The 24284-nt window shown below is 37.7% G+C and overlaps 1 protein-coding gene across 11 annotated transcripts in view; it reads left to right on the top strand.

The window, feature by feature from the left end:
* The window catches only part of HERC1 (HECT and RLD domain containing E3 ubiquitin protein ligase family member 1), a 184473-nt gene that overhangs the window by 113764 nt on the left and 46425 nt on the right, over nucleotides 1-24284 (top strand). For 9 of the 11 annotated variants that reach the window (XM_046007752.1, XM_046007762.1, XM_046007761.1 and 6 more), the window contains 9 exons: nucleotides 2779-2955; nucleotides 6496-6735; nucleotides 7098-7181; nucleotides 9324-9844; nucleotides 11723-12498; nucleotides 14001-14199; nucleotides 16244-16404; nucleotides 22365-22481; nucleotides 22913-23144. In XM_046007752.1, coding sequence (XP_045863708.1) covers nucleotides 2779-2955; nucleotides 6496-6735; nucleotides 7098-7181; nucleotides 9324-9844; nucleotides 11723-12498; nucleotides 14001-14199; nucleotides 16244-16404; nucleotides 22365-22481; nucleotides 22913-23144 — 2507 coding nt within the window. The remainder of the gene's footprint in view (nucleotides 1-2778; nucleotides 2956-6495; nucleotides 6736-7097; nucleotides 7182-9323; nucleotides 9845-11722; nucleotides 12499-14000; nucleotides 14200-16243; nucleotides 16405-22364; nucleotides 22482-22912; nucleotides 23145-24284) is intronic. The other 2 variants (XM_046007756.1, XM_046007759.1) reach the window with 2 other exon arrangements.

Raw genomic sequence — 24284 nt, 5'->3', positions numbered from 1 at the left:
GTACTTTTCTCCCTGTCCCATTTTTAAATTGGTGGCACCACCATTCACATAGCATTCCAAACCTGTATTCTTGGGAATTCTGACTCTCCTAATGTCACCCTATCTATGTAGTCAGTAGGCCTCACTGATTTTACTTCCTAAATCATTCTTAAATTCATTTATGTAGCTACTTTAATCTTTCTCTTGGTTTTCATAGTCCACACTTTTTGTGGTTTTTCTTCTATCTCAGTACAGTGGTTTTTTCTCATTCTCTGTTATTAGTTCTTCCTCTTCTGTTTAAGTGTTGGAATATCCCAAGGCTTGGTTCGAAGACCCCTTCTTTTTTCAACCGTCATCCCCATTTTCTCTCCTTTACCCAACAAAACCTTACCCAGACCCATATACTGTTGCTTCCCAAATTTTTAATTCCATTTCTAACATTTTCCTGGGATTCTAGATTTACATATTTACCTTCTACTTGCCTTACCACATGTCTAGTAGGCATCTCCAATTTTTTTTTTTAAAGATTTTATTTATTTATTTGAGAGAGAGAGACAGTAAAAGAGAGCATGAAGGAGGAGAAGGTCAGAGGGAGAAGCAGACTCCCCATGGAGCTGGGAGCCCGATGCGGGACTTGATCCCGGGACTCCAGGCTCATGACCTGAGCCGGAGGCAGTCATAGGCATCTCTTATTTAATAGCATTTTTATTTATCACATCCTGTTCCTTCCCCAGCTTTACTATCTTCCTCGTTAGTGACTTGGTGAAAAAGCCTGGGAGTCATCATTGATTCTTCTCTATCACCACTCTCCATCCCCCATTTTCTACATTCATACAGTCTCCAAGTCCTGTTGTTTCTTCTGTAAAATAGAACTTGAATTTGCCCACCTCATCAGTTCCTCTGCCATCAGCCTGTTCCAAGTCACTATCATCTCTGGCGTGGACTATGCGAGAGTCTCCTAAATGGTCTTTCTTTTTTCATTGTTAATTCCCTGTAGTCCACTCTCTGAGTGGGATTCAGAGTGATCTTTTATTTTTTTTTTTAAAGATTTTATTTATTTATTTGACAGAGAGAGATCATAAGTAGGCAGAGAGGCAGGCAGAGAGAGTGAGAGGGAAGCAGGCTTCCTGCCGAGCAGAGAGCCCGATGTGGGACTCGATCCCAGGACCCTGAGATCATGACCTGAGCCGAAGGCAGCGGCTTAAACCACTGAGCCACCCAGGCGCCCAGAGTGATCTTTTAAATTGTAATCACATCATGTTGGTCCCATGCTTAAAACCCTCCAATGGTTTCTCATCATTTTGGGGATAAAGTCTAGAACTACTTGGTCTCCCCTTTGCTCACTATGCTTAGAACAACTTGCCTTCTTCCTGTTTCTTGAACACACTGAGTTTCTTCCTTCTTTCATGCCAGTTTCTACCCAGAAGACTTCCCTTCAGATAGGTTTTTCAGACATCAACTTCTTAGTATTCAGGTTTTAACTTAATTAATCACTTCTTCAGAGTGTCCTTTCCTGATCCTCAATCTAGAGTTAGTTGTCACATACTCTGTTACATCATTTGCTTTAATTTGGACATAGCACATACCTGGTTTTTTTTTGTTAATGCATCTTCTGTTTCTACCTTCTAAAATAAAATTTCTGGATAGTTCTATCTACATATATATGTTTTTATTATTATGTATATTTTTTTATTATTATGTATATTTTTATAAATATATAATATATATACTTTATATATTTATATATAAATGTTTATACATATATATATAAAAGTTCTGGGGGGCACCTGGGTGGCTCAGTGGGTTAAGCCTCTGCCTTCGGCTCAGGTCATGATCCCAGGGTCCTGGGATTGATCCCCGCATCGGGCTCTCTGCTTAGCAGGGAGCCTGCTTCTCCCCCTCTCTCTGCCTGCCTCTCTGCCTACTTCTGATCTCTGTCTGTCAAATAAATAAATAAAATTCTTAAAAAAAAAAAGTTCTGTGAGAGCAGAGATGTTACATATCTAATATACTGCTGAACATTTAGTACCTGGTAGAATGTCTGGTACATAGTAGATGCTTAATAAATGCTCATGAATGAATTAATAAATTGAAGTCCTCACTGTTTTTTACCTGAACTCTTGCAGTAATCATCCAGTCAATCTCTCAGCCTTCATCCTGTATACCCCTGGTAAAACAATGTTTATAAAACACTGATCTGATTAGAGGTCCTCTGTATAAATTTGTGTAAGCATTCCCTATTGTCTGTAATGTTCAAACTTTAAATGGCATTCAGGACCTTCCATGATTTTGTTCCTTTTTCTCTTTCTATCCTCCTTTTCTGCCAGTCTCATCCTCCATACATTCCACACTGCTTGCAATTACTATAAATCACTGAACTCTGTTGTACCTCCATGCCTTGGCACAATGCTCTACATACTGCCCTAAATGCCTTTCTTTTCTTTGATCAACTGCTGAATGCCTTATTATTTACGACTCAGCTCAGAAGTCATCCTCTTTTGAATACTTTCCTTATCCTTCCTGTGCATGTTTAGACACTTACACCTTTATATTTCTGCTATACTGGTCATATAATTTCTGTTATTCTCTCACAAAAGTGGTATTACTTGTTTCTCTGGCCCCTAATTGGACTGTAAGCTTTATGCAGAGACCATGCTGTATTTATTATTATGTTCCCACTTCCTGCACAGTACCTGGACTTTAATAAATATTCGTGGACTCAAACTAAGGAGTCTTTGAATGTGTATTAACTGAGATCTGGATTATCCCAAAGTACTGACCAAGGTTCCTTTTTGGTAGAAGCAGGGAGAGTTGGAGGAAGAAGATGAGAATCTTCCTATACAAGAAGTATCATTTGACCCAGAGAAAGCTCAGTGTTGCCTAGTGGAGAATGGACAGATTCTAACTCACGGCAGTGGAGGAAAAGGGTATGGATTGGCATCAACTGGAGTAACTTCTGGGTGCTATCAGTGGAAGGTATATAGAATTCTAAGTAGTTTTAAGCATTTTGTCTTTTGGTCCTTTTCTCCCCAGGTTCTTATAAAATAATGTATCAAAGACTAAAAAAAATCATATGTAGGGGCACTTGGTTCTCTCAGTCAGTAGAGCATGTGACTCTTGCTCTCAGGGTCATGAGTTCAAGCCCCCTGTTGGGCGTGGAGCCTACGTTAAAAAAAAAAAAAATACAGAGTATGTAAATGTTTTATCATTATGTAAGATGTTAACATAAATGGAACTGAATGAACGTATACAAGACCTCAATTATTTTCATAACTCTCCTGTAAATTCTTCTCAAGTTATATCAAAAATTTTCTAACTGGACAGAAGAAATTATGATAATCCCTTTTATGAGGGGGTCACAGAGATCATACCCAGCCATGAAAATACAGTAGTCTGTGTGATGTTTCTGCTTAGGAAAGCCCATAAGAGATGGGTCCTGGTCACATACCCTCTGCCTGATATACACTAAAATTTTAGATTCCCAGAGGGAAGGGAGGCGTTTATACTAAAAGATATTATTGTACAATTTTACTGTAAAGAGATTATGGCCAAGAGCCAAGGGGATGAACTGTGCCAAAAAGGAATTAGTATAGCAATCATAGCCAGTTAGCTCAAATTTCGATGGTTCCATCAAAGAACAAGCCCTTTCCTAGGGGCATCCGCAAGAGACCCAGACAGTCCAGTCCAGCCAGAATCTATGATGTTTTCAGAGCTTGTGGTCCCACAGAGGAGTCCTAAATCTGCAACAGTCCCAGAATTTGAGTTTTGTTCTTTGGGCCAGTTCATCCTTTTGAATTGAGCACAGCTCATTGAAATAGCCCATGGCAGAGAGTATTGCATTTCAGCTTAGAGTCAGGTCCGGGCAATTAAAATCTGTAAATTTGGAATTCTAAAAAGCTAACAAGTTTTTTGGGCAGCATTGAAGCCTAGAAAATTTCGGACCAAACTGCTGTGTTTCAAGTCCATGTGACAAGCAAGGCTTTTCTAAAAAGGCTCTTCTTGGCCTTGTCAGTCTTCAAGTCCAAATTTAGCCAGTCAGAAATACGCACTTTAGGTTAGAAAATCATTAGCCTCTGAGAGTCAGACATCAGATTTTACTGATGAACTCAATGGCAAGTGAAACTGCTTTTTAAAACTCTGAAAATACATCTGTGAATCTCTGGAGATTATCTAATCACTCTTCATAAGTTGTTTTCCTTTTTTCAGAGGCTCCGGTAAGCAAAAATCATATCAAAAAATCATCAGTTATGGAAACTTATTTTGTTTCTGATACTCAAAAGAGTTTAAATTTGGTGGCAAAAAACAAGGAAGTTGTGTCTTCCTAACAATTTTTCCTTCCTAGCTTTCACAGATCAGGATGATGATCTCTTAGCATTTATGATATTTTAATATCATAAAGCATATTATAAGCCTATAACATTTTATCTCAAATTTTATCATACATCTAGATGCAGTACCACAAAATAAAGTTGTTTTGTTTTTAATTTAAAATTCAAAATGTAAAACTTTTCCCCATCAGTGTCAAATTTTCTCAAAGTCTTAGCAGTAAATTTAGGGTAATTGGTTGGGTCAAGGGCACTGCTACAGCAGTGGAAGTATCTAGTCTAAAGAAATGGAGAGGTGTTTTTGTTTTCTTTCTTCTCTGTTTCCTTTTCTTTCCTTTCTCTTTCCCTTTTCCCCTTTCCCTTCCCTTTCTTCTCCTCTCCCCTCCTTTCCTCTTCCCTTCCTTCCCCTCCCTTCCCCTTCCCCATTCTTCTTCCTCCTCCTCCTCCTCTTCTTCTTCTTCTCTTCTCTTCAGCTTCGTTCCAGCTCTGGGAACTGATTTAACTTTTTTCCTCTTACTTGGAGGAAAGACCAACACACACTTATAATATTTTAGGTCTCCCCTCAGTTCACCTTCAGGGAAATTTGAACTCTTTGCCCTCCCACTCAGAGGAGAAGCAGTTACAAATTAATTTTTATTCTTTGGCCTATCCAAAGCCCATTTGCAGGGGCCCATTATTTTCCTTCCCATAAGAGAGAACATAAATTTTACCCTGACTGCTTTTTTTTCTCTCACTTTAACAAGGCCAAAAGCAGTCATGGGAGCCAGTGAGCTAACTCTTTTATGGTTGGATTTCTTATTTTTGAGTCCATAGGTAATTTTATCTCTCCGAACAGATAGTAATTCACCAGCTGTTTCATAACACATGTAACTCCATAGCCACCAGACCCCAGAGTTTTGTTTTTTCCTACTTCTCTCCCTCTTTTCTCCAAATAATGCTGTAACTATATTTTAATGAGTAAGTTCTAATGACTCTTCTTGTTGCCATCACTGTGTCAAGAGTCCCCAAAATCACCCCTATATTCAAAGATTTGATAAAAGAACTCCTAGGACTCAGCATATAGTTGTACTTACGACTAAGATTTATTGTAACCATCCACTAAGGACTCCAAGCTGAATAAAAGGAAAAGATAAAAGTGGAATCTGGAGGAATCCATGTGCATGCTTTTAATGTTCTCTCCCTCCCATGAGGGCTCACATGGAATATGCTCTTTCCCAGCAACAAAGCACAGCAGCATGTGTGCAATGTGTTAGGGGAGCCCATTAGAGACTTCACACCCAAGATTTTTACTGGGGGCTCGTCATGAATGTGTGCTCTGCCTTGGATGTACCAAAATTTCAGACTCCCAGGAGAAAAGCAAGGATTCAGCATAAACCATATTGTTCAAACACTGTATGCCCGGTGAGCTACCCTTATCACTTAAGGAAAGTTTTGTACCAGTGTAGCAAACTGTTTAGCAGTTGAATTTCCAGAGACTAGCCAAGGGCCAGTGTTATAAGCAGGGCTTTTTATTTTTATTTTTTTTAAATTAATTAATTAATTTTTTTTAAGCAGGGCTTTTTAAAGATAGGAGCCTCGGGGCACCTGGGTGGCTCAGTTGGTTAAGCATCTGACTCTTGATTTTGGCTCAGGTCATGATCATAGGGTTGTGAGATCAAGCCCCTTGTTGGGTTCCATACTGGGTGTGGAGCCTGCTTAAGATTCTTCCTCTAACTTTCTCTACCTTTCCCTCTGCCCCTCCCCACCCTACTCTCCCTGTCCCCCCCCAAAAAAGGAGGGGGCACTTTCAGGCCTGCTATATTAACTCTTCTCTGTACGGAAATACGCATAAAAGAGTAGTTAGAAAATTTGAATGTAAAGAACTGAAGCTTTCCATTCATGATTTTCTGGACTGGACATACCTCTTCAGCTTCATAATTGAAATATAAGCTAAAATTATTTAGTTAAGTACTCAAAGTTTACTCTAAATGTTCTACAGGTAAAAATTTAATTTCTGTCTAAATTATTATAAAATGATGAAACTTTGATTTGTATGTTATTTTCACTTGGGCTGGAAATAAATTTACCATATTCCCCTAAATGCATCAGTGTTGTTTATGAGCATATTCCCTAATATTGGTGTATGCAGTTAATAGTATATAAACAGGTTTTTTGGATATTAGTGATCATTACCACTTTCATTTTATTTTAGTTTTACATTGTGAAGGAAAACAGAGGTAATGAAGGCACATGTGTTGGAGTTTCTCGCTGGCCAGTACATGACTTTAACCACCGTACTACCTCGGATATGTGGCTCTACCGGGCCTACAGTGGTAACCTTTATCACAATGGAGAACAGACTCTGACATTATCCAGCTTTACTCAAGGAGATTTCATTACCTGTGTGCTGGACATGGAAGCCAGGACCATTTCCTTTGGGAAAAATGGAGAGGTACTGAAACTCATTCACAAGCTTTATATGTTTTCTTATTTTTATTTATACTCAACTCAATTATTTAAGTGCTGGTTACCCAGGTTATAAATTACCCACTCTTCTCTGCTTTTACTCTATTACCTTTTGGTTCTTTCACCAAACAACAGAAAGGTGGTAAAATCCCAGTTAAGATTTTTGAAGCAGATGAACAAATCAGGATCATTTGTTATATGTGGGATTTTCTTGGTTAGCAGTGTTAATTGAGATTTGTTCTTGTAAATTGTGTTGTGTCTCAAAGCTTTGAATCTTAATGTGATTGGATGTTGTACATTAAAAAAAAAAAATTCTTATTTCTTTTCATCACTTCTGCCACTCTGTAGGAACCCAAATTAGCTTTTGAAGACGTGGATGCAGCAGAGTTGTACCCATGTGTAATGTTCTATAGTAGCAACCCAGGGGAAAAGGTAATGAAATCTCATACCTTTATACTTACGTGTAAAGAATATTTGTCTTTTTTTATTAGTATTTGTTAGGATCTGATAGAGTTTATAAATAGAATAAGCTGTTTCTACTACCTGCTATTTTTACAAATTACCTGCTTAGGTAATTTGCTCTCCTGGAAAGATAGATTACTTTTAGAAAGTACCTTTATTTTTCATTAAGGCACTATTTGATATCTGGCAATTTGAATGTAATAATTCCTTTCAGTTATAGGAATTATAGGAAACAGTTTAGGCATAATATGGTTCACTGGCAGTTGTGCGTATAGGAGATCTAGAAATCATCTTGAATGTAATCAGATACCATTACCTGAATAATAGAAGTTCTAGTTGTGATGGGGAACCTGAGGTTCATTCAGCTGAGGGGGTCCTTATACCTTATAGATGGTGTAAATTTGAACCCTAAACCTTCAGGAGGACAGTATTAAAGAGGTACCCTCTCACTAAAAACTTTTTGTTCTCCTCTTCTAACACCCAGGCAGAGAAATGTGTTGATGGGTGGATTTGTTTTCTACTGTCCTTTCATTCGAGGATGTGGTATAGCCTAGCTCTCGTCTCCAGAATTTCTAGTTATTTTGTAGTAGAAAGTTTTCACACTGTCATATTTCTATAATGAAAGTGCTGGACTCGATCAGTCCTAACCATGAAAGTCACCTTTTATTGTATGGTTTTTTTTTTTAAGATTTTATTTATTTATGTGACAGACAGAGATCACAAGTAGGCAGAGAGGCAGACAGAGCGGGGGTGGGGGGAAGCAGTCTCCCCGCTGAGCAGAGAGCCCAATACGGGCCTCGATCCCAGGACTCTGGGATCATGACCTGAGCCGAAGGCAGAGGCTTAACCCACTGAGCCACCCAGGTGCCCCTTATTGTATGGTTTTAAATATGTTTTAAAAATTGACAAGAAAGGGGCGCCTGGGTGGCTCAGTGGGTTAAAGCCTCTGCCTTCTGCTCAGGTCATCATCTCAGTGTCCTAGGATAGAGCCCTGCATCTGGCTCTCTGCTCAGCAGGGAACCTGTTTCCCGCTCCCTCTCTCTCTGCCTGCCTCTCTGCCTACTTGCGATCTCTGTCTGTCTAATAAATAGACAAAATCTTTAAAAAAAAATTGCCAAGAAAAAAACAGTTGCCAAGATGGTATAATTTTAAGCTAGCCATTCATGAGAAAGGGAAACTGCCTCTTGAGCAAGTAATAAACAAAACTGGAGATGAAGTGAATAGACAACCCAGTACCTGCAGTCGTCCCTTTTCCCCAGTGACATTCTTGCAGCCCAAACTAGGCTCTGCTATGTTCTACTCAAAGTGATGGCCTGTTGCTCCCCAACATCTCTGAACCTTGAAGGAGTTAATTCAGCCTTGGACTATGTATCAATCAATTTATTCTGCCCAGAAGCCTTTTCTGATAAGTTTCACAGTCTCTGGTAAAAACAATATTAATGGTAATTAACATCTTTTTGAACACTTTACTGTGCACCTGGCACTGTAGTAATAGACACTTTATGTACATAGTCTCATTTAATCTTTAAAATAATCATAAAAGACAGTGCGATTTTTTTTTTTTTCAGAGCTGAGGTTTAGTGAGATTAAATAATTTCCCAAGATTATGCAGAGTTAAGATTTGAACCGAAGTCTTGCTCTTCTTTCAGCCTCAGGGTCTTATTTGAAATGTGTAGATTGGAAATATCCCAGTTATCTAGACTTATTCTTTTATCTTCATGCCCATTGAGCAGTATAAGATGGGCTTAGGACTTGTCTTAAGGATGAGAGTGATATAGATTCTCAAGGCTTTTTTTTTTTTTTTGGAAGTAAATGGAATCAGTCTCACAGAGCTTGGTCTAAACCCATCTTCTGGGTGGCCACAGTAGCTCTGATACAGGCTGTAGGAGGAAGTTTAAATGACAGAGCATCTCATTTCAGAGGACCATATTACTACTAACTTAATAAATTTTTAATATTTGCTCACTCCATGTCAGCAGCCAGTGGTATAATATACATGTATTAGGAGACCAAACGCAAGTTCAAATGGGATTACATGTGCTACAATTTATAGTGACTTATAGTTTAGGAGACCTATTAATATCAAACATTTGCTGGTATTTTTCCTTCTAGGTGAAAATTTGTGATATGCAAATGCGTGGCACACCACGAGACTTACTTCCAGGAGACCCTATTTGTAGTCCAGTAGCAGCAGTGCTGGCGGAGGCCACTATTCAGCTTATCCGTATCCTTCACCGAACAGACCGTTGGACTTACTGCATTAACAAAAAAATGATGGAAAGGCTGCATAAAATTAAGATATGTATTAAAGAGTCAGGTCAGAAGCTAAAGAAAAGCCGCTCGGTGCAAAGCCGAGAGGAAAATGAAATGAGAGAGGAGAAGGAGAGCAAAGAGGAAGAGAAAGGTAAACATAATAGACATGGCCTTGCTGACCTCTCAGAGCCGCAGCTGAGGACCCTTTGCATAGAGGTGTGGCCTGTGCTGGCAGTGATAGGAGGAGTTGATGCTGGTCTTAGAGTTGGAGGTCGGTGTGTTCACAAGCAAACTGGGCGCCATGCCACGCTGCTGGGAGTGGTCAAAGAGGGCAGCACGTCTGCCAAGGTCCAATGGGATGAAGCAGAAATTACCATCAGGTATGATCTGTTGAGTTACACTTTTAGCAAACAAGTATTTAATGGTGAAATGGGCCATTGCCTATGGACAGTGAGTAACTATGTATTTTAGGTGAGCTGCCAATTTTTCAAAATTTTTTTTTCATACAGCTGGGTATCTGTGATTTCATAAAAGAATATATCTCAAACCCATGTTACCTGGAGTATTAGTGGTTTATAAGATATATGGGTTTTGTTTTATTTTGTAAAGAAATGATAAGCTCACCAATTTAGGTTTAACTGGGATCTGTCTTTCTATTTTTCATTTGGCTGCTTGCTTTTTGATCATTTCCATTACACACTGGGATAGAAAAAAGCCAGCCAGCAGATATGTCAATTATATTTTGTGTAGGTGGGCTTTGAATGTAGGTAGGAACATTTGAGGGACTAAAATTAAGTTTTGGATTAACTGTGATATTAAGTACTCTTGCTTTTTTTTTTGTTTGTTTTAAAGCACATATTCCTGTCCCCTCAGCGTACAATATTTTGGGTAGATAGGGAAATTACATTTATTTGACACACTGTATACTTAAAAGCATTTAGATGTGTTTGCGATCACATAGGTTTGTGTGAAATAGAAACTTCATGTTTCGAAAGAAGTATTCAAGTTTCTTCATTGGTAAGGGGACTCACTTATCTAATGAATTCTACATAGTTGCATCATTTGAAAATAATGATTTATTAATAATAATATGTAACTATTCATTATACTAACTAAAGTGATTATTCTGTAGTTTTAATATGACATGGGACAATATCTAAAACAGTGGTTCTCAAGTATTAGTTGCAGGCAGTACTGTTTTAGAATCTTAACAATAGCTGTAGATTCTCTCAGCTGAAAACTAACACATATATAAGGTTTATACACAGTTTCACCCTATACTTACGTTCACCCACTCTACCAAGGTAAGTAGATTTGAAAGTCTACTTTCAAAGTGAAAACTTTACTTGTAAAGTGAAAACTTTACAGTGTTACAAGAGTATCTACCTTTTCTTTTATTCTTCGCCTTGTTTCAGAAAGGATTTATTATGTCTTAAGAAAGTGCAAATACAATAAAGCAAAATAAAGCAAATAAGGAAATGAGGAAAAGGGAAAATAAGATTAAGATGGTTAAGCTAAAACCAAGATTTAGGTTAATATGACAAATTCGTGCCACCAGACATTAGGTATTTGCCCAAGCTCTTACATTTTGTGTATTTGTAACATTTTTTTAAACATCAGTAAATTCTTGGCAAGTATCAGGAAATATGTGATCATGTTTTTTCTTAAGCTACAAATTAGAAGCATTAATTGAAGACTACAAGGTAATTTTAAAAATGAAAACAAATTCTTGGAACCTCTTGAATAGATTATAGGCATTACCCACATAATAAGCGAAATCTGTTATACAGACTTTTCAAATAGCTTATATCAGGAATAGGCAAATTATATCTGGCCCACCTCTTGTTTTTGTAAATAATGTTACACAGCCACACCCATTCATTTAGGTATTCAGTGGCTGCTTTCACACTATGATGGCAGGGTTGAAAAGTTGCCTTGAAGACTGTGTGGCCTGCAAGGTCTAAAATATTTACTGTTTGACTCTTTTTAGAAATTTTGCTAATTTCTACATGATAGTATAGTGAATATTCTGATTTGAAAATACATGCACATCCCATTGCTTTTGCATTTATCATCACATCTCCCTATTTTTTCATGAAAGACTCATTTTTTTCTCTGTAATGACTTCTCTAGTTTGTGTAAATTATTCTTTGTACTGTGTACATGATGCATCTTATTTTGTTTACATTATTTTCTGTACCTTCCTCCTGTCTATCCCTCACTTGCTTCTTCCTGTGTCATTCTGATCTTTATTAAAGCTTCCCAACTTTTTGGTCGCCTAGTGATACTCCATTATATAATCTGGAACCCTGTGAACCACTGCCTTTTGATGTGGCGCGATTCCGAGGCCTGACGGCTTCTGTGTTGCTGGACCTCACGTATCTGACTGGTATTCATGAAGACACGGGCAAACAGAGCACCAAGCGACATGAAAAGAAACACCGACATGAGTCTGAGGAGAAAGGGGATGTTGAGCAGAAAACCGAGAGTGAATCTGCTTTAGATATGCGAGCCGGCTTAACATCTGATGATGTCAAAAGTCAGGGTACCACAGCCTCCAAATCAGACAACGAAATAGCTTCATTTTCTTTAGATCCAACACTGCCAAATGTGGAACCCCAACATCAGATAACAGAAGGAAAAAGGAAAAATCACGAACACATATCCAAAAACCATGACATAGCCCAGTCGGAAATCCGAGCAGTCCAGCTGTCCTATCTCTACCTCGGTGCTATGAAATCACTTAGTGCTCTTCTTGGCTGTAGTAAATATGCTGAGCTGTTGCTGATACCAAAAGTTCTGGCTGAAAATGGTCATAACTCAGACTGTGCAAGCTCTCCAGTTGTTCATGAAGATGTGGAGATGCGCGCAGCCTTGCAGTTCTTGATGCGACACATGGTGAAGCGAGCAGTCATGCGGTCGCCCATCAAGAGAGCATTGGGATTAGCTGATTTGGAGCGAGCTCAAGCCATGATCTATAAATTAGTGGTCCATGGGCTCTTGGAAGACCAGTTTGGGGGCAAAATTAAACAAGGTATGTTACCTGTTTTTTTTTTTCCTTTTGTGTTGTTGAAATTGTTTACATGTCAGATATGATATATTCCATCAGTGATTTAAAAAAAACTTTTTGGCCAAAGCAGTTTTCACATTGTTTTTCTTTTGCAAGGCAAACAGTTCTTTTTTGTATCTTTTATATTAATGATTATCTATCTACTTGTAATTTTCTATCTTAAGCCTACACAATCACAGAATTTAATTATTATTATTAAATTTTGTAAAACTTATGCCACAAAAGGTAGACAAATATTTATTGATCTAATTCAAAATATATACTCTTCTTCCCAGAGACATTTTGAGGTACTACTTTTATAGATTCTGTATTGTAGGAAAAAAGCCAGAAGCCCTTATTTTATCTTTTATCTTCACCTTTGGGGATAATATGAATTCTGAGATAAAAATTGGATATATTTAGTAAATGTTTATTGAGTGTCTATATGTGCCAGGTACTTTCTTGGTTCTGGGGAGCCAGCACCAAACAAAACAAAGTCCCTTGCCTTCATGAAACTTAAGTTCTTTTTTTCTTTCTTCCCTTCCTCTTCCTCCTTCGTTCCCTTTTCCCTTACTCCCTTTCTTCCTTTCATAGCTTAGTCAGTAAATAGGCAGAGAAAAGTGCATGTTGTATATGAATAGGCATATTAAGATCATGATTATGAAGGTATGTGGCCATTTGGTGGCAACCTAATTAGTTATCTTTGTGGCAACTGCTGTCGTCTTTTCTTTTTTTTTTTTTTTTAAGACCTTATTTTAGAGAGAGAGAAAGAACAAGTGAAGGGGGAGCCAGAAGGCAGAAAGAGAGGGGAAGCAGACTCCCTGCTGAGCACAGAGCGAGTGGCAGGGCTTGATCTCATGACCCCAAGATCATAACCCTGAGCCTAAATCAACAGTTAGGCACTTAAATGACTGAGCCACCCAGGTGCCCCACTGCTATCTTGATATTAGGTTTACTTGTAAGCTCCCTTTCAGATAAGAAAAAAATTTACTCTTTGTAAGCTCTTAGATGTTTTAATTAATTTTTTAAGCTCCTGTTTAGAGCATGAGGTTTCTGTCTAGATTTGTATTATATTTACATGTATTATATGTATTTATATGTCTTCATCTTTGCATGTTTGAAGACTAAAGATAGGCATCAAAATCAGAGTGCTAAGGAAATACCGTTTAGTGATTAGATATCATTAGAGAAGCTCTAGTTAAATCTTAGAGCAAAAGTGAGACTATTTTTTGTTTATAAGAGAAACTTCATCTCTAAAAAATGAGTGATTGCTTTTTACCTTATTATTTGTAGAGTTCATAACGATGGGTACAGTAGTGTGTAAGGATGTATATATGTAAGAATATTAAAAAAATATTTCATAGAAAATGGTACTTACAAAATATATTTAGAAACTTGTCAAATTAAATCTTAAAGTTTTCCATTCACATGTCACTTGTGAAGAAACAAATCCTTAATACTTTTTAAGTATTTATCTTGGTTTACAGAGGTTGATCAACAAGCTGAAGAAAGTGACCAAGCCCAGCAGGCACAGACCCCAGTTACCACTAGCCCATCAGCCTCGAGCACAACTTCCTTTATGAGCAGCTCACTGGAGGACACCACGACTGCCACCACTCCAGTCACTGACACAGAGACAGTACCTGCATCTGAATCCCCTGGAGTGATGCCACTTAGTCTTCTCAGGTAGGGAAGCTGACTTTAACATCTGTCATATCAATGCCTGTGATTATGATCACACAATCATTCTCTTATAAAGAATGTGCCTAACTAAAAGCATTCTAGAGCTAGAAGGAACCTAAGAGTCCATAGAGTCAAACCCATTTTGCTGAAGTTGGGAATGTCCCTCAGAAGTTTAATAACTTGCCCAAAGTCTCACAGCCAGTTTTGGGGTGGTCCCAGATCTGTCACTTGTGCTGCTGATAATCAGATACTCTAGCAGTCTATCTCCTTATAATAATCTTTTTTTTCACCTAGGCTTTTGAATATTTTTTTCCTCTAAAATAAATGCTTGTATTGAATCTTAGAGCCTCAAGATAGAGCTCACTTCCATGGAAATAATTTTCTCAAGTTACTTCCCTTTTAAGAATTATTTCTTAATTATACTTTTATTTTTATTATAAGATCAAACAAATCTACTGAAATGAAAGATCATGTCTTAGAGTACTACTTTAGCCAACCCGATTTTAGTAGGTTTGTAAATTTCAAATAATGTTTAAATTTCTGTTTGCTTCGGTTTGCTAGGTATATACACGAAATGAAAAATTTTAAGAGAAAGTCATTAGGAAGGGCCTATTCTGTGAGTTCCCTTAACTAGGTCTTAAGCGAAATAAAGGGCAGTAGAATGGTTAGTCTACCTTTCTCTTCTTTCTTTCCCCCTTCTCTTAATTGACAGGTTATCATTATTCCTAGTGTGTAGACTGACAGAGAGTAGAAGAGAGAGGGGGAGGTGCTGTTAATCATAATGCTGCTTAATTTTTGGTGTTTGCAGAAACCACCTGGGAAGCTTTTTAAAGCTCTGGTTGTATCTCCCTGTAGTCTCTTTTGGTAGGTCTGGTGGGGTACACAATTTGTATTTGAGTTAAGGGTCCCCAGTGATTCTGATGCAGTGTTCTTCAGCTCCCACACTGAGAGTTACTGGTCTGCTGTTAGGCATTAACACTCATCCTGGCAGTTACCATTGCCCAGTCCTCTCACATCTTAGCTCTCTCACTAGAGTCACAGTTCCAGGAGATACTTCTGTTCAAGAAAGAAGGAAGAGAGGAATAATAGGATATTCTAATATGGTTTTTAATCCTTGTTGCCTTCCAAGCTGTACTGTGCAGGCATGGGATTCACTGGTAAAATAACATTCCCTGACTCTCACAAACATTGACAGACCTTGTGACTCCTCCTTTGTTCAGTCTTTGTTTGTCTGCTGTTGGCTGGAACAACATTGGAGCTGCAGTTGTGTTTGCCTGGCTAACCATCATTTAACGCTAGAAAATTCTGGGAACAACTGACCCATCTGTGAATATCGTTGTATCAGTTATTCAACTGACTAGACAATGCTTTTTTGATGCTTAAAAAGTTGTTATTAGTTTTGTTGGACAAATCTTAAGAGTAGACAGTTGGTGAGGATCTTGCTGAACCTTATTCTTTAGCCAGTGTCTGCCTTCTCAGGCTGACAGGGACTGCCTCTCTTCTGCCTTTCCCCTTTAGACAGCTGGTATACCATTCATATGCTGTTTTTCAGTTGTGCAGGGGGGCCTGGACATTTACCTTTTCTTTCCATAACTTTTACCTTCTGACTATTAACTTTATTCATGTGAATGATTTCATGGCTAGCTAGTTAATTTATATTTGAAGTAACTGTAAGTTAGCTATCTTTAAAAGTCTTTATTTTCTAACTACTCTATGTCTACCAAAATACCACTGTCATCTTGGTATTATAGTGGAAGGAAAGCATGAAGGCAGGGATTTTTTTAAATCTATTTTGTTAATTGCTCAATTTCCCCCACCTGCTATGTTGCTGGCATTTTGCTGAACAAATGACACGGTATTATTACTTTTATATTAAGAGGTGTCCTATTAGATAATGATTATTAAAATTGTTGGGAGTCTTTCTCCCCTCTCCATTAAACTATAGCTAACTTATATAGTTTTCCAGGTTGATTATTCTTCTATAAGAGGACTGTGATATATTATTTCTAATTGGATTTTTATTCTAACCATTGTTGTTTTCTTAAAGGCAAATGTTCTCTAGTTACCCAACTACCACTGTACTTCCCACACGTCGTGCACAGACTCCTCCAATATCATCGTTACCAACTTCTCCTTCTGATGAAGTAGGAAGAAGGCAAAGCTTAACTTCTCCTGATTCCCAGTCAGCAAGGCCAGCTAACCGCACAGGTGTGTGTGTGCTATCATGCACTGTGATACCCAAACCTCTTGGCATTCCTGTATGTGGGACTTAAAAACTTGGGCATTGTGTTTTTTCTCATTGAAGGTAGAACAGTGATTTTTTTTTTTTAATTTTATTTATTTGACAGAGAGAAATCACAAGTAGGCAGACAGGCAGGCAGAGAGAGAGGAGGAAGCAGGCTCCCTGCGGAGCAGAGAGCCCGATGCGGGGCTCGATCCCAGGACCCTGAGATCATGACCTGAGCCGAAGGCAGAGGCTTTAACCCACTGAGCCACCCAGGCGCCCCTAGAACAGTGATTTTAATTAAGGGGGCAATCTGTCCTATCAAGCTGAACTGTCTTTTTTATTTTGAAGCTGTAGATTGAATTATGGCTACTTGGGAGAGAAATGGTGTACTCTACATAAGTGATATCAGACCCTTCTTATTTTCTAACATAGGCATTTTTAATGCTGTGAATTTCCCTTGAGCATTGCTTTTGCTTCAACCCACATATATTGAGATGCTGTGTTTTCATTTTCATTCAGTTAAAGTACTATTTACCATGGATATCTTCTTTGAAAAATTGGATCATTTGGAAGTATGTTATTTTATTTGCAAATCTTTAGAAATTTTCCAAATGTCTCTCTCTTACTGATTTCTAATTTAATGTCATTGTTACCAAAGAACATGTCTTGTATAATTTGAACTCTGTTAAATTTGTTGAGACTTACTTTATGGCCCAGAATATGGTCTGTTTTGATAAATATTCAATGGGCACTTGGAAAAAATGTGTATTATGCTATTGTTGAGTGGAGTGTTCTGTAAATTGTTGGTTAGGTCAAGGTGGTTGATTGTTATGTTCAAGTCTACGTGTTCTATTAGTTATTGATAGAGTAGTGATGAAATCTCTGACTGTAATTGTGTATTTGTTTATTTCCTCTTTCATTTATTATTTTTTGTTTCATGTATTCTAAAATTCTCTTTAGGTCCATAAATATCTAGGATTCTTAAGTCTTCTTATTGAATTGACCTCTTTATCATTATGACATGACTGTCTTTACCCTGGTAATATCCTTTGCCCTTAAATCTACTTTTTCTAGTGTAAATATAGCCGCCGCCTCCTCCTCCTCCTCTTCCTTCTTCTTCTTTTTTAAAATTAGGATCGTATCTCTTCTCCTATATCTTGCCTTTAACTTTTTTGTGTCTTTATTTTTAAAATGGTCTCTTAAAGGCAGCTTATTGTTGGGCCTTGCTTTTTTTGGGGGGGAGGGGTTCTTGCTTTTTTAATCCAACCTGATATTCTCTGCCTTTTAATTGGTGTGTTTAGACCATTTACATTGAATGTGTTAATTGTATGGTTGTGTTTAAATTTATCATCTTTCTGTTCATGTTGTCTTTTCTTTGTTCTTTTTTTCCCTCTCTACCTTCTTTGGATTAAATCAATATTTTTTATTATTTCATCTCCTTTGTTGGCTTATTAGCTATACTTTGTATTTTTAGAGATTACCTTCAGGTATATATTATATATCTTTAATTATCACAGGCTGTCTTTAAGTAATGTTATACCACTTCATGTATATTAAAAAATGTAACAATGGTACATTTTATTTTATTTATTTTATTTATTTCCCCTTTCTCAGTCTTCAAACTTTTCTTATTCATTTAACTTACATATATGTTATAAAGCCCCATAATTTTGTTACTATTTTTTAAAGATCTATTTATTTATTTGGAAGGGGGGGAGAAAAGGAGAAGGAGAGAGAGACTCTCAAGAAAGATTCCCCACTGAGCACAGAGTCCGATGTAGGGCTAGATCTCATGACCCTGAAATCATGACTTGAGCTGAAATCTAGAATTGGGCATTTAACCAGCTGAGCTACCCAGGCATCCCTACATTGTTATTATTTTTGCTGTAAACAAAAGAGATTTGAAAACTAAAGTGTGTATTTTATATTTACCCACATAATTACCAGCTCTGAGATACTTTATTCCTTTATGTGGATCCAGATTTCCAGTGATATTTCCTTCTGCTTTCCCTTTAACATTTCTTGCAATGGTCTGCTAGTGATGAATTCTTTTGGCTCTTATATATCTGAATATATCTGAAAGAGTTTATTTCAAAGTCATTTTTGAAAAATATTTTCATTGGGTATAGAATTCTAGATTGGCAGGTTTTTTTTCTTTCTTTCAGTACTTTAAGATCCTCTGCCATCTTCTGGCTTGCATTGTTTCCAATGATAAATTTTCTATCGTTCTGATCTTGGTATAATATACCTTTATCTCCGCATCTGCTTTTAAGATTTTTCTGTTTTATCACTAGGCTTAAGCAGTTTGATCATGACCTGCCCTGATACAGCTTTCTTCAATTTTCTTGTGCTTTGGGTTTGTTGAGCTTCTTGGATCTATAGATTTATAGTTGTCATTAAACTTGGAAATTTTTAATCCATTATTTTTTCAGATTTTTTTTTCTGTTGCATTCCTCCATTTCACTGTCTATGGTTATGTGTATACAACACCATTTGAAGTTGTCCCACAGATCACTAATGCCTTGGGTTTTTTTAATATCTTTTTTCCAAATGTTTCCATTTTTGATAGTTTTTGTTGTTGTGGCTTCTGGTCATTAATCTTTTCTTTTGTAGTGTTTAGTTTGCTCATAATCCCTTCCAGTGTATTTTTCCATTCAGACATTGTGATTTTCATAACTGGAAGTTGCTTAATCTTTTCTCTGCCTTATCAAGTACATGGAATAACAGTTTTCATTGTTAGAATAGTTATGTTTAAAAAGTTTGTGAACACTGAACTATTATTGCTCCTAAGGGAGATACTGGGCTAGGTTTCTGTGAACTTCTGGTCACATTTTGTCAGCTGATCAATATATAACTTTGTTTTATGTGTGTTTCTATTTAAAGACATTCCATTTAATGTATATTGTTGATCATTAGCATTGAACTCATGACCCAAGAACACCATAACTCGTGCCTGAATGAAATTTATCTGACACATTTTCTCCATAAGGCATATTACAGCCTTCTTGTGCTTAAAAACATTAGACAGCATTTCACCACTATGCTTGGGGGCCATTTTAAACAGTAAAATCACCGAGAAAAGGCACAAAAAATGTGCCATGTGACACTAAATAGACTGTGAATATTAGACTTGTTTATAGCTTCAGAACTAAAACAAGAATGTAGAGCATCACCTGTTCTGTCCCAGCTGGGAACAAATGTGTCAGGAGCCTGAAAGGTTTTTTGTCGCCGAGTGCATATATATGACTGTAAAAAGCACCATGAGTATTGATTTTGGAGTTATAAATTAATGAGTAGATGAATTTTCAAATATGGCGTCCACAAATAATGAGCATCAATTTTATACCTGTTTTAATATTCTTGTCTACTTATCATTTATCTAATTTCTAGGTCTGTTTCTATTAACTAATTTTTAAACTTATTTTGAATTGTATTTTTTTTTCATGTTTGGTGATTTTTTTTTTTTATTGAGTATTAGACATTGTGAATTTTACCTTATTGGGTGCTGGATAGTTTGTATTTATTTAAAGATACTTTAGCTTTGTTATAGGATATGGTTAAATTACTTAGAAATATTTTGATTCTCTCAAGGCTTTCTTTTAATCTTTGTTAGGAGGTAGCTTGGCTGAATTTTTCCCCATCACTGTACCAATGCCTTTCTTTGTATTCTATCCAGTGCCTCATGTATCACAGAGTTTTTTTCTCTCTGGCTTATTGTAACACAGATTCTTCCCAACCCTGTTTAAGCAACCCCCAAGGATTGTTCTGCCTGCTATTTCTTGGAGATTCTTCCCTCAGCTCTGGATAGCTGCTGCATTAGCATCAGCTGAAGACTTGAGGGAAAGAAAGACCCTTTGCACATTTTTGGAGTTCACTTTCAGTGCAGCTCTCTTCTTTCCATACAGTTCTCTTTATTCTGGTATTCTACCCTGTGAACACTAGCAACCTGAATCCTTTACTCTCGTCTCCTCAATTCAGAGAGACCACTGACTTTAGGTTGAATTTGCCCTCCCTGAACTGCAGCTTGGAAATTCTCTCCAGGAAATAGTCTAAGGCAGTTATACTCCTTGCCTAATTTGATTTCCTTCTCTCAGGGATCACTGTCCTACACAGTCTGTTTGTCTATCATTTGCTACATTTCCATTTCTTCTTTTAGTTGTCATAGGTAAATCCAGTCTCTCTTGCTCCATGATGGCTAGAAGTAGAAGTCTGTCAGATGCATCAGACCTGTTACCACTCTAGCAGTAGTGACATTTTTTAAGCAAAAATGAAAGTTGTCATTCTCCCTCCTTCCTTCTTCTTTCCTTCCTAATTTAATTAAAAAACATTAAGTGGGGCCAAGCTAGGTAGGCTTTCATGCCAGCAGGATTTTTCATGCCAGCAGGATTTGGGAGGTGGGTGACATAGTGGTCCAGATTGGGAGTATTAGCCAGACTGGAGTGAGGGAAACTTCTTGTCTGTGGGAGTGGCCTGGTATGGGGTGTTGGAGTCCGACTCATAGAGGAAATGTCCACATAGCTGAGCACTAGGGATCAGGGCCACGCAGGGTGCAGAGGGCTTCTATCAGCACTGTTCACTAAGCGGGCCTAGGAGCAATGATGCTTTAGTAGCAATAAACACATTCTAAATACCATTCTTTACTAAAAGGGAACTCTGATCTTCTTGCAGAAATGGCTGATTTCAGGGTTAAGTATGAGATGATCCTGGAGTAGTTTGTACCAGAAAGTGATAAACTGCTCAGAGATTGATGGGCGCATGCCTCAAGGATGTAGAAGCCAGATTGAAGGGGCTTCCGCTAGCCAAATCTGGGACATTTGGGGCATCAAAATAAAAATCATAATTATAGTATCATATAATAACCCATGAATACAGTGAGAATCTGTAACCCTATAGTGATGGAGAAAGGAAACTGATAAATCTGAAAGCAGTGATAGAATTAGGAAATCCTCATTCACCAACCATCATAATAATAATAAATAATTCAGCCAGTAAACAATAATGGGTGCTAGTGAATCTAACTTTGACAAGGAATGGGATCTTTACATATTCTCTTGTTCTTCCCAACGAGTATTTATTACAAAGGGGGAAAAAACAGGAGTACTTTTATGGTGGAGAAACCTGGCAGATACCAGCTTAACTCAAGTGATCAAAATTAGCATCACCAGTAATGGAACAAATGGAAATCATGTGCATAGAAGGCGACATCAGTTTTTTGGTACTTCTACCTAAAAGCACAACCTGAATCTAATCATGAGACATCAGCAACCCAAATTGAGCGACTTTCTGTAATCTTCAAAGGATCAAAGTAATTGAAGGAGATGGAAGAGATATGAAAACTAAATGCAAGGATTATCCTGGATTGGCTCCTTTACTGTAGAGAACATTATCAGGACTTCTGGTGAAACTAGAATGGGGTCTGGATTAGATGTTAACATTGTTAATTTCCTTACTCTGATGGTGCGTTAGGTAGAACAGTGGCCTTTTTTGTAGGAGTTGATATGTTAGAGTATTCAGGGGAATTGGAGCATCATGTCTGCTACTTACTCTCCAGTGGGTCAGGGATAAGAGAATTCTTTTGTACTATGCTTGCAAATTTCTGTTAAGTTTGAAAATTTTTGTAAGTAAGAAACTATTTCAAAATAAGAAAACGTTTTAAATTTCTTAGCAGCTTTATTTTGTGCTAGCTTTATGAAAAACCTTAAAAAGCTGTAACTTAGTCATATTAACTATAACTTAATCACAGGTTAATCATGACCTGAACAGAAATCAAGAATTGGACGCTTAATGGGCTGAGCCACCCAGGTGCCCCATGAATTCTTAATAGAAAAAAAATTCATTAAATTTGTACAGTATTAAGAAATTGAGGACTTACGGTATAAGGTCACTTTTTACTCATGTTATGTAGTGATATAGGCTTTTATTTCTCTTTCTTTTGTTTTAGCCTTGTCAGATCCCAGCAGTAGACTTTCAACTTCTCCTCCTCCTCCAGCAATTGCAGTACCCTTGCTGGAAATGGGGTTCTCTCTCCGACAGATTGCCAAAGCCATGGAAGCCACAGGTAGGATATGTTATGTTTACATGTCCATATATGTAGATATGAGAAGCCTGGTCTTATTGAGGGTGATATATTTTTTAAGAGACCATAAAGCTTTTTAACAGCTGATTTAGTTACAGTGGCATCATAGAAGACACTGTTGAATTGATACCATGAATAACTAATTATGTTGCCCCAAATCAGTATTATACTTTTCTTTTTTTTTTTAAGGATTTTATTTATGTATTTGACAGAGAGAGAGAGAGCAAGAGAGGAAACCCATGCCAGGAGAGAGGGAGAGGGAGAAGCAGGCTTCCCACTGAGCACTGAGCAGGGAACCTGATGTGGGGCTCGATCCTAGGATCCTGGGATCATGACCTGAGCTGAAGACAGACACTTAGTGACTGAGCCACCCAGGCACCCCAGTATCATACTTTTCTTTTTCACCTTTTCAGGTGCTCGAGGAGAGGCTGATGCCCAAAACATTACTGTCCTTGCCATGTGGATGATAGAGCACCCTGGGCATGAGGATGAGGAGGAACCCCAGTCAGGCTGCACAGCAGACTCAAGGCACGGAGCAGCAGTCCTAGGCAGTGGTGGAAAGTCAAATGACCCCTGTTATTTGCAGTCACCAGGAGACATCCCATCAGCTGATGCTGCTGAAATGGAAGAAGGGTTTAGTGAAAGGTGAGATTCCAATTTCTGTTTTATGTGGTTTAAGTGATACTTCCAAGTGCTCCATTTATTTCCCTTCATAGGTGCTTTTTTTTTTTTTTTTTAAGATTTTCTTTATTTATTTGACAGAGAGAGAGACTACAGGTAGGCATAGAGACAGGCAGAGAGAGGGGGAAGCAGGCTGCCCACAGAGCAGAGAGCTGGACAGGAGGCTCGATCCCGGGACCCTGAGATCATGACCTGAGCCGAAGGCAGAGGCTTAACCCACTGAGCCACCCAGGCACCCCTCGTAGGTGCTTCTAATGGTGTGTAAAGTTGCTAACTAGAGATATAAGGTGGACATTTCAGTTACAAGTTTATGTTCCTGTGAAGGGTAAAAATAACATCACAAGTTTTGACTTGAATAGATGTTTTCATGGAAAAGAGGAAATAATTTTTATATAAAACTAAGCTGAAAAGAGGAAACTGAAAATTAAAATAATGGTTAACAAGGCTTGTATCTTTTTTATTTTTTTTATTTTTTTTTTAAAGATTTTATTTATTTATTTGACAGAGAGAGATACAAGTAGGCAGAGAGGCAGGCAGAGAGAGTGAGAGGGAAGCAGGCTCCCTGCCGAGCAGAGAGCCCGATGCGGGACTCGATCCCAGGACCCTGAGATCATGACCTGAGCCGAAGGCAGCGGCTTAAACCACTGAGCCACCCAGGCGCCCTTGTATCTTTTTTAATACGCAGATTTTTTCTTACAAGCTCAGTGGATATTTTCGTAACCTATTTTGAAATATGTTTCTCATAAGCAAGGATTCTTGATCATTTCAAATTTTAACTATTTAATCATTTAGAATTTAGTTAAGACCATTGATCTCATTTGGATTTGAACATGCATTAAGCATCATTTCCTTGTTGGCATAATTCAAAATTAGATGGGGTACTTGGCTGGCTCAATCAGTGGAGCATGCACCGCTTGATGTTGGGGTCATGAGTTCAAGTTTCATGTTGGACATAAAACCTACTTAAAAAATAAATAAAAGTAAAAAAAATAGATAAAATTACTTCTTAGGGCAATATGACATATTTATAATTTAGGAGCTTTACCAAGGACAAGATATATTTCAGTTTAATTATAAATACATCTTATTCTTGGTACTGTTTGG

The sequence above is a fragment of the Meles meles genome, chromosome 6, assembly GCF_922984935.1.
Source record: "Meles meles chromosome 6, mMelMel3.1 paternal haplotype, whole genome shotgun sequence".
NCBI classification, from domain to species: Eukaryota; Metazoa; Chordata; class Mammalia; order Carnivora; family Mustelidae; genus Meles; species Meles meles.
The sequence above is the reverse complement of the archived record's forward strand: the minus strand, read 5'-3'. Positions and strand labels throughout refer to the sequence as shown.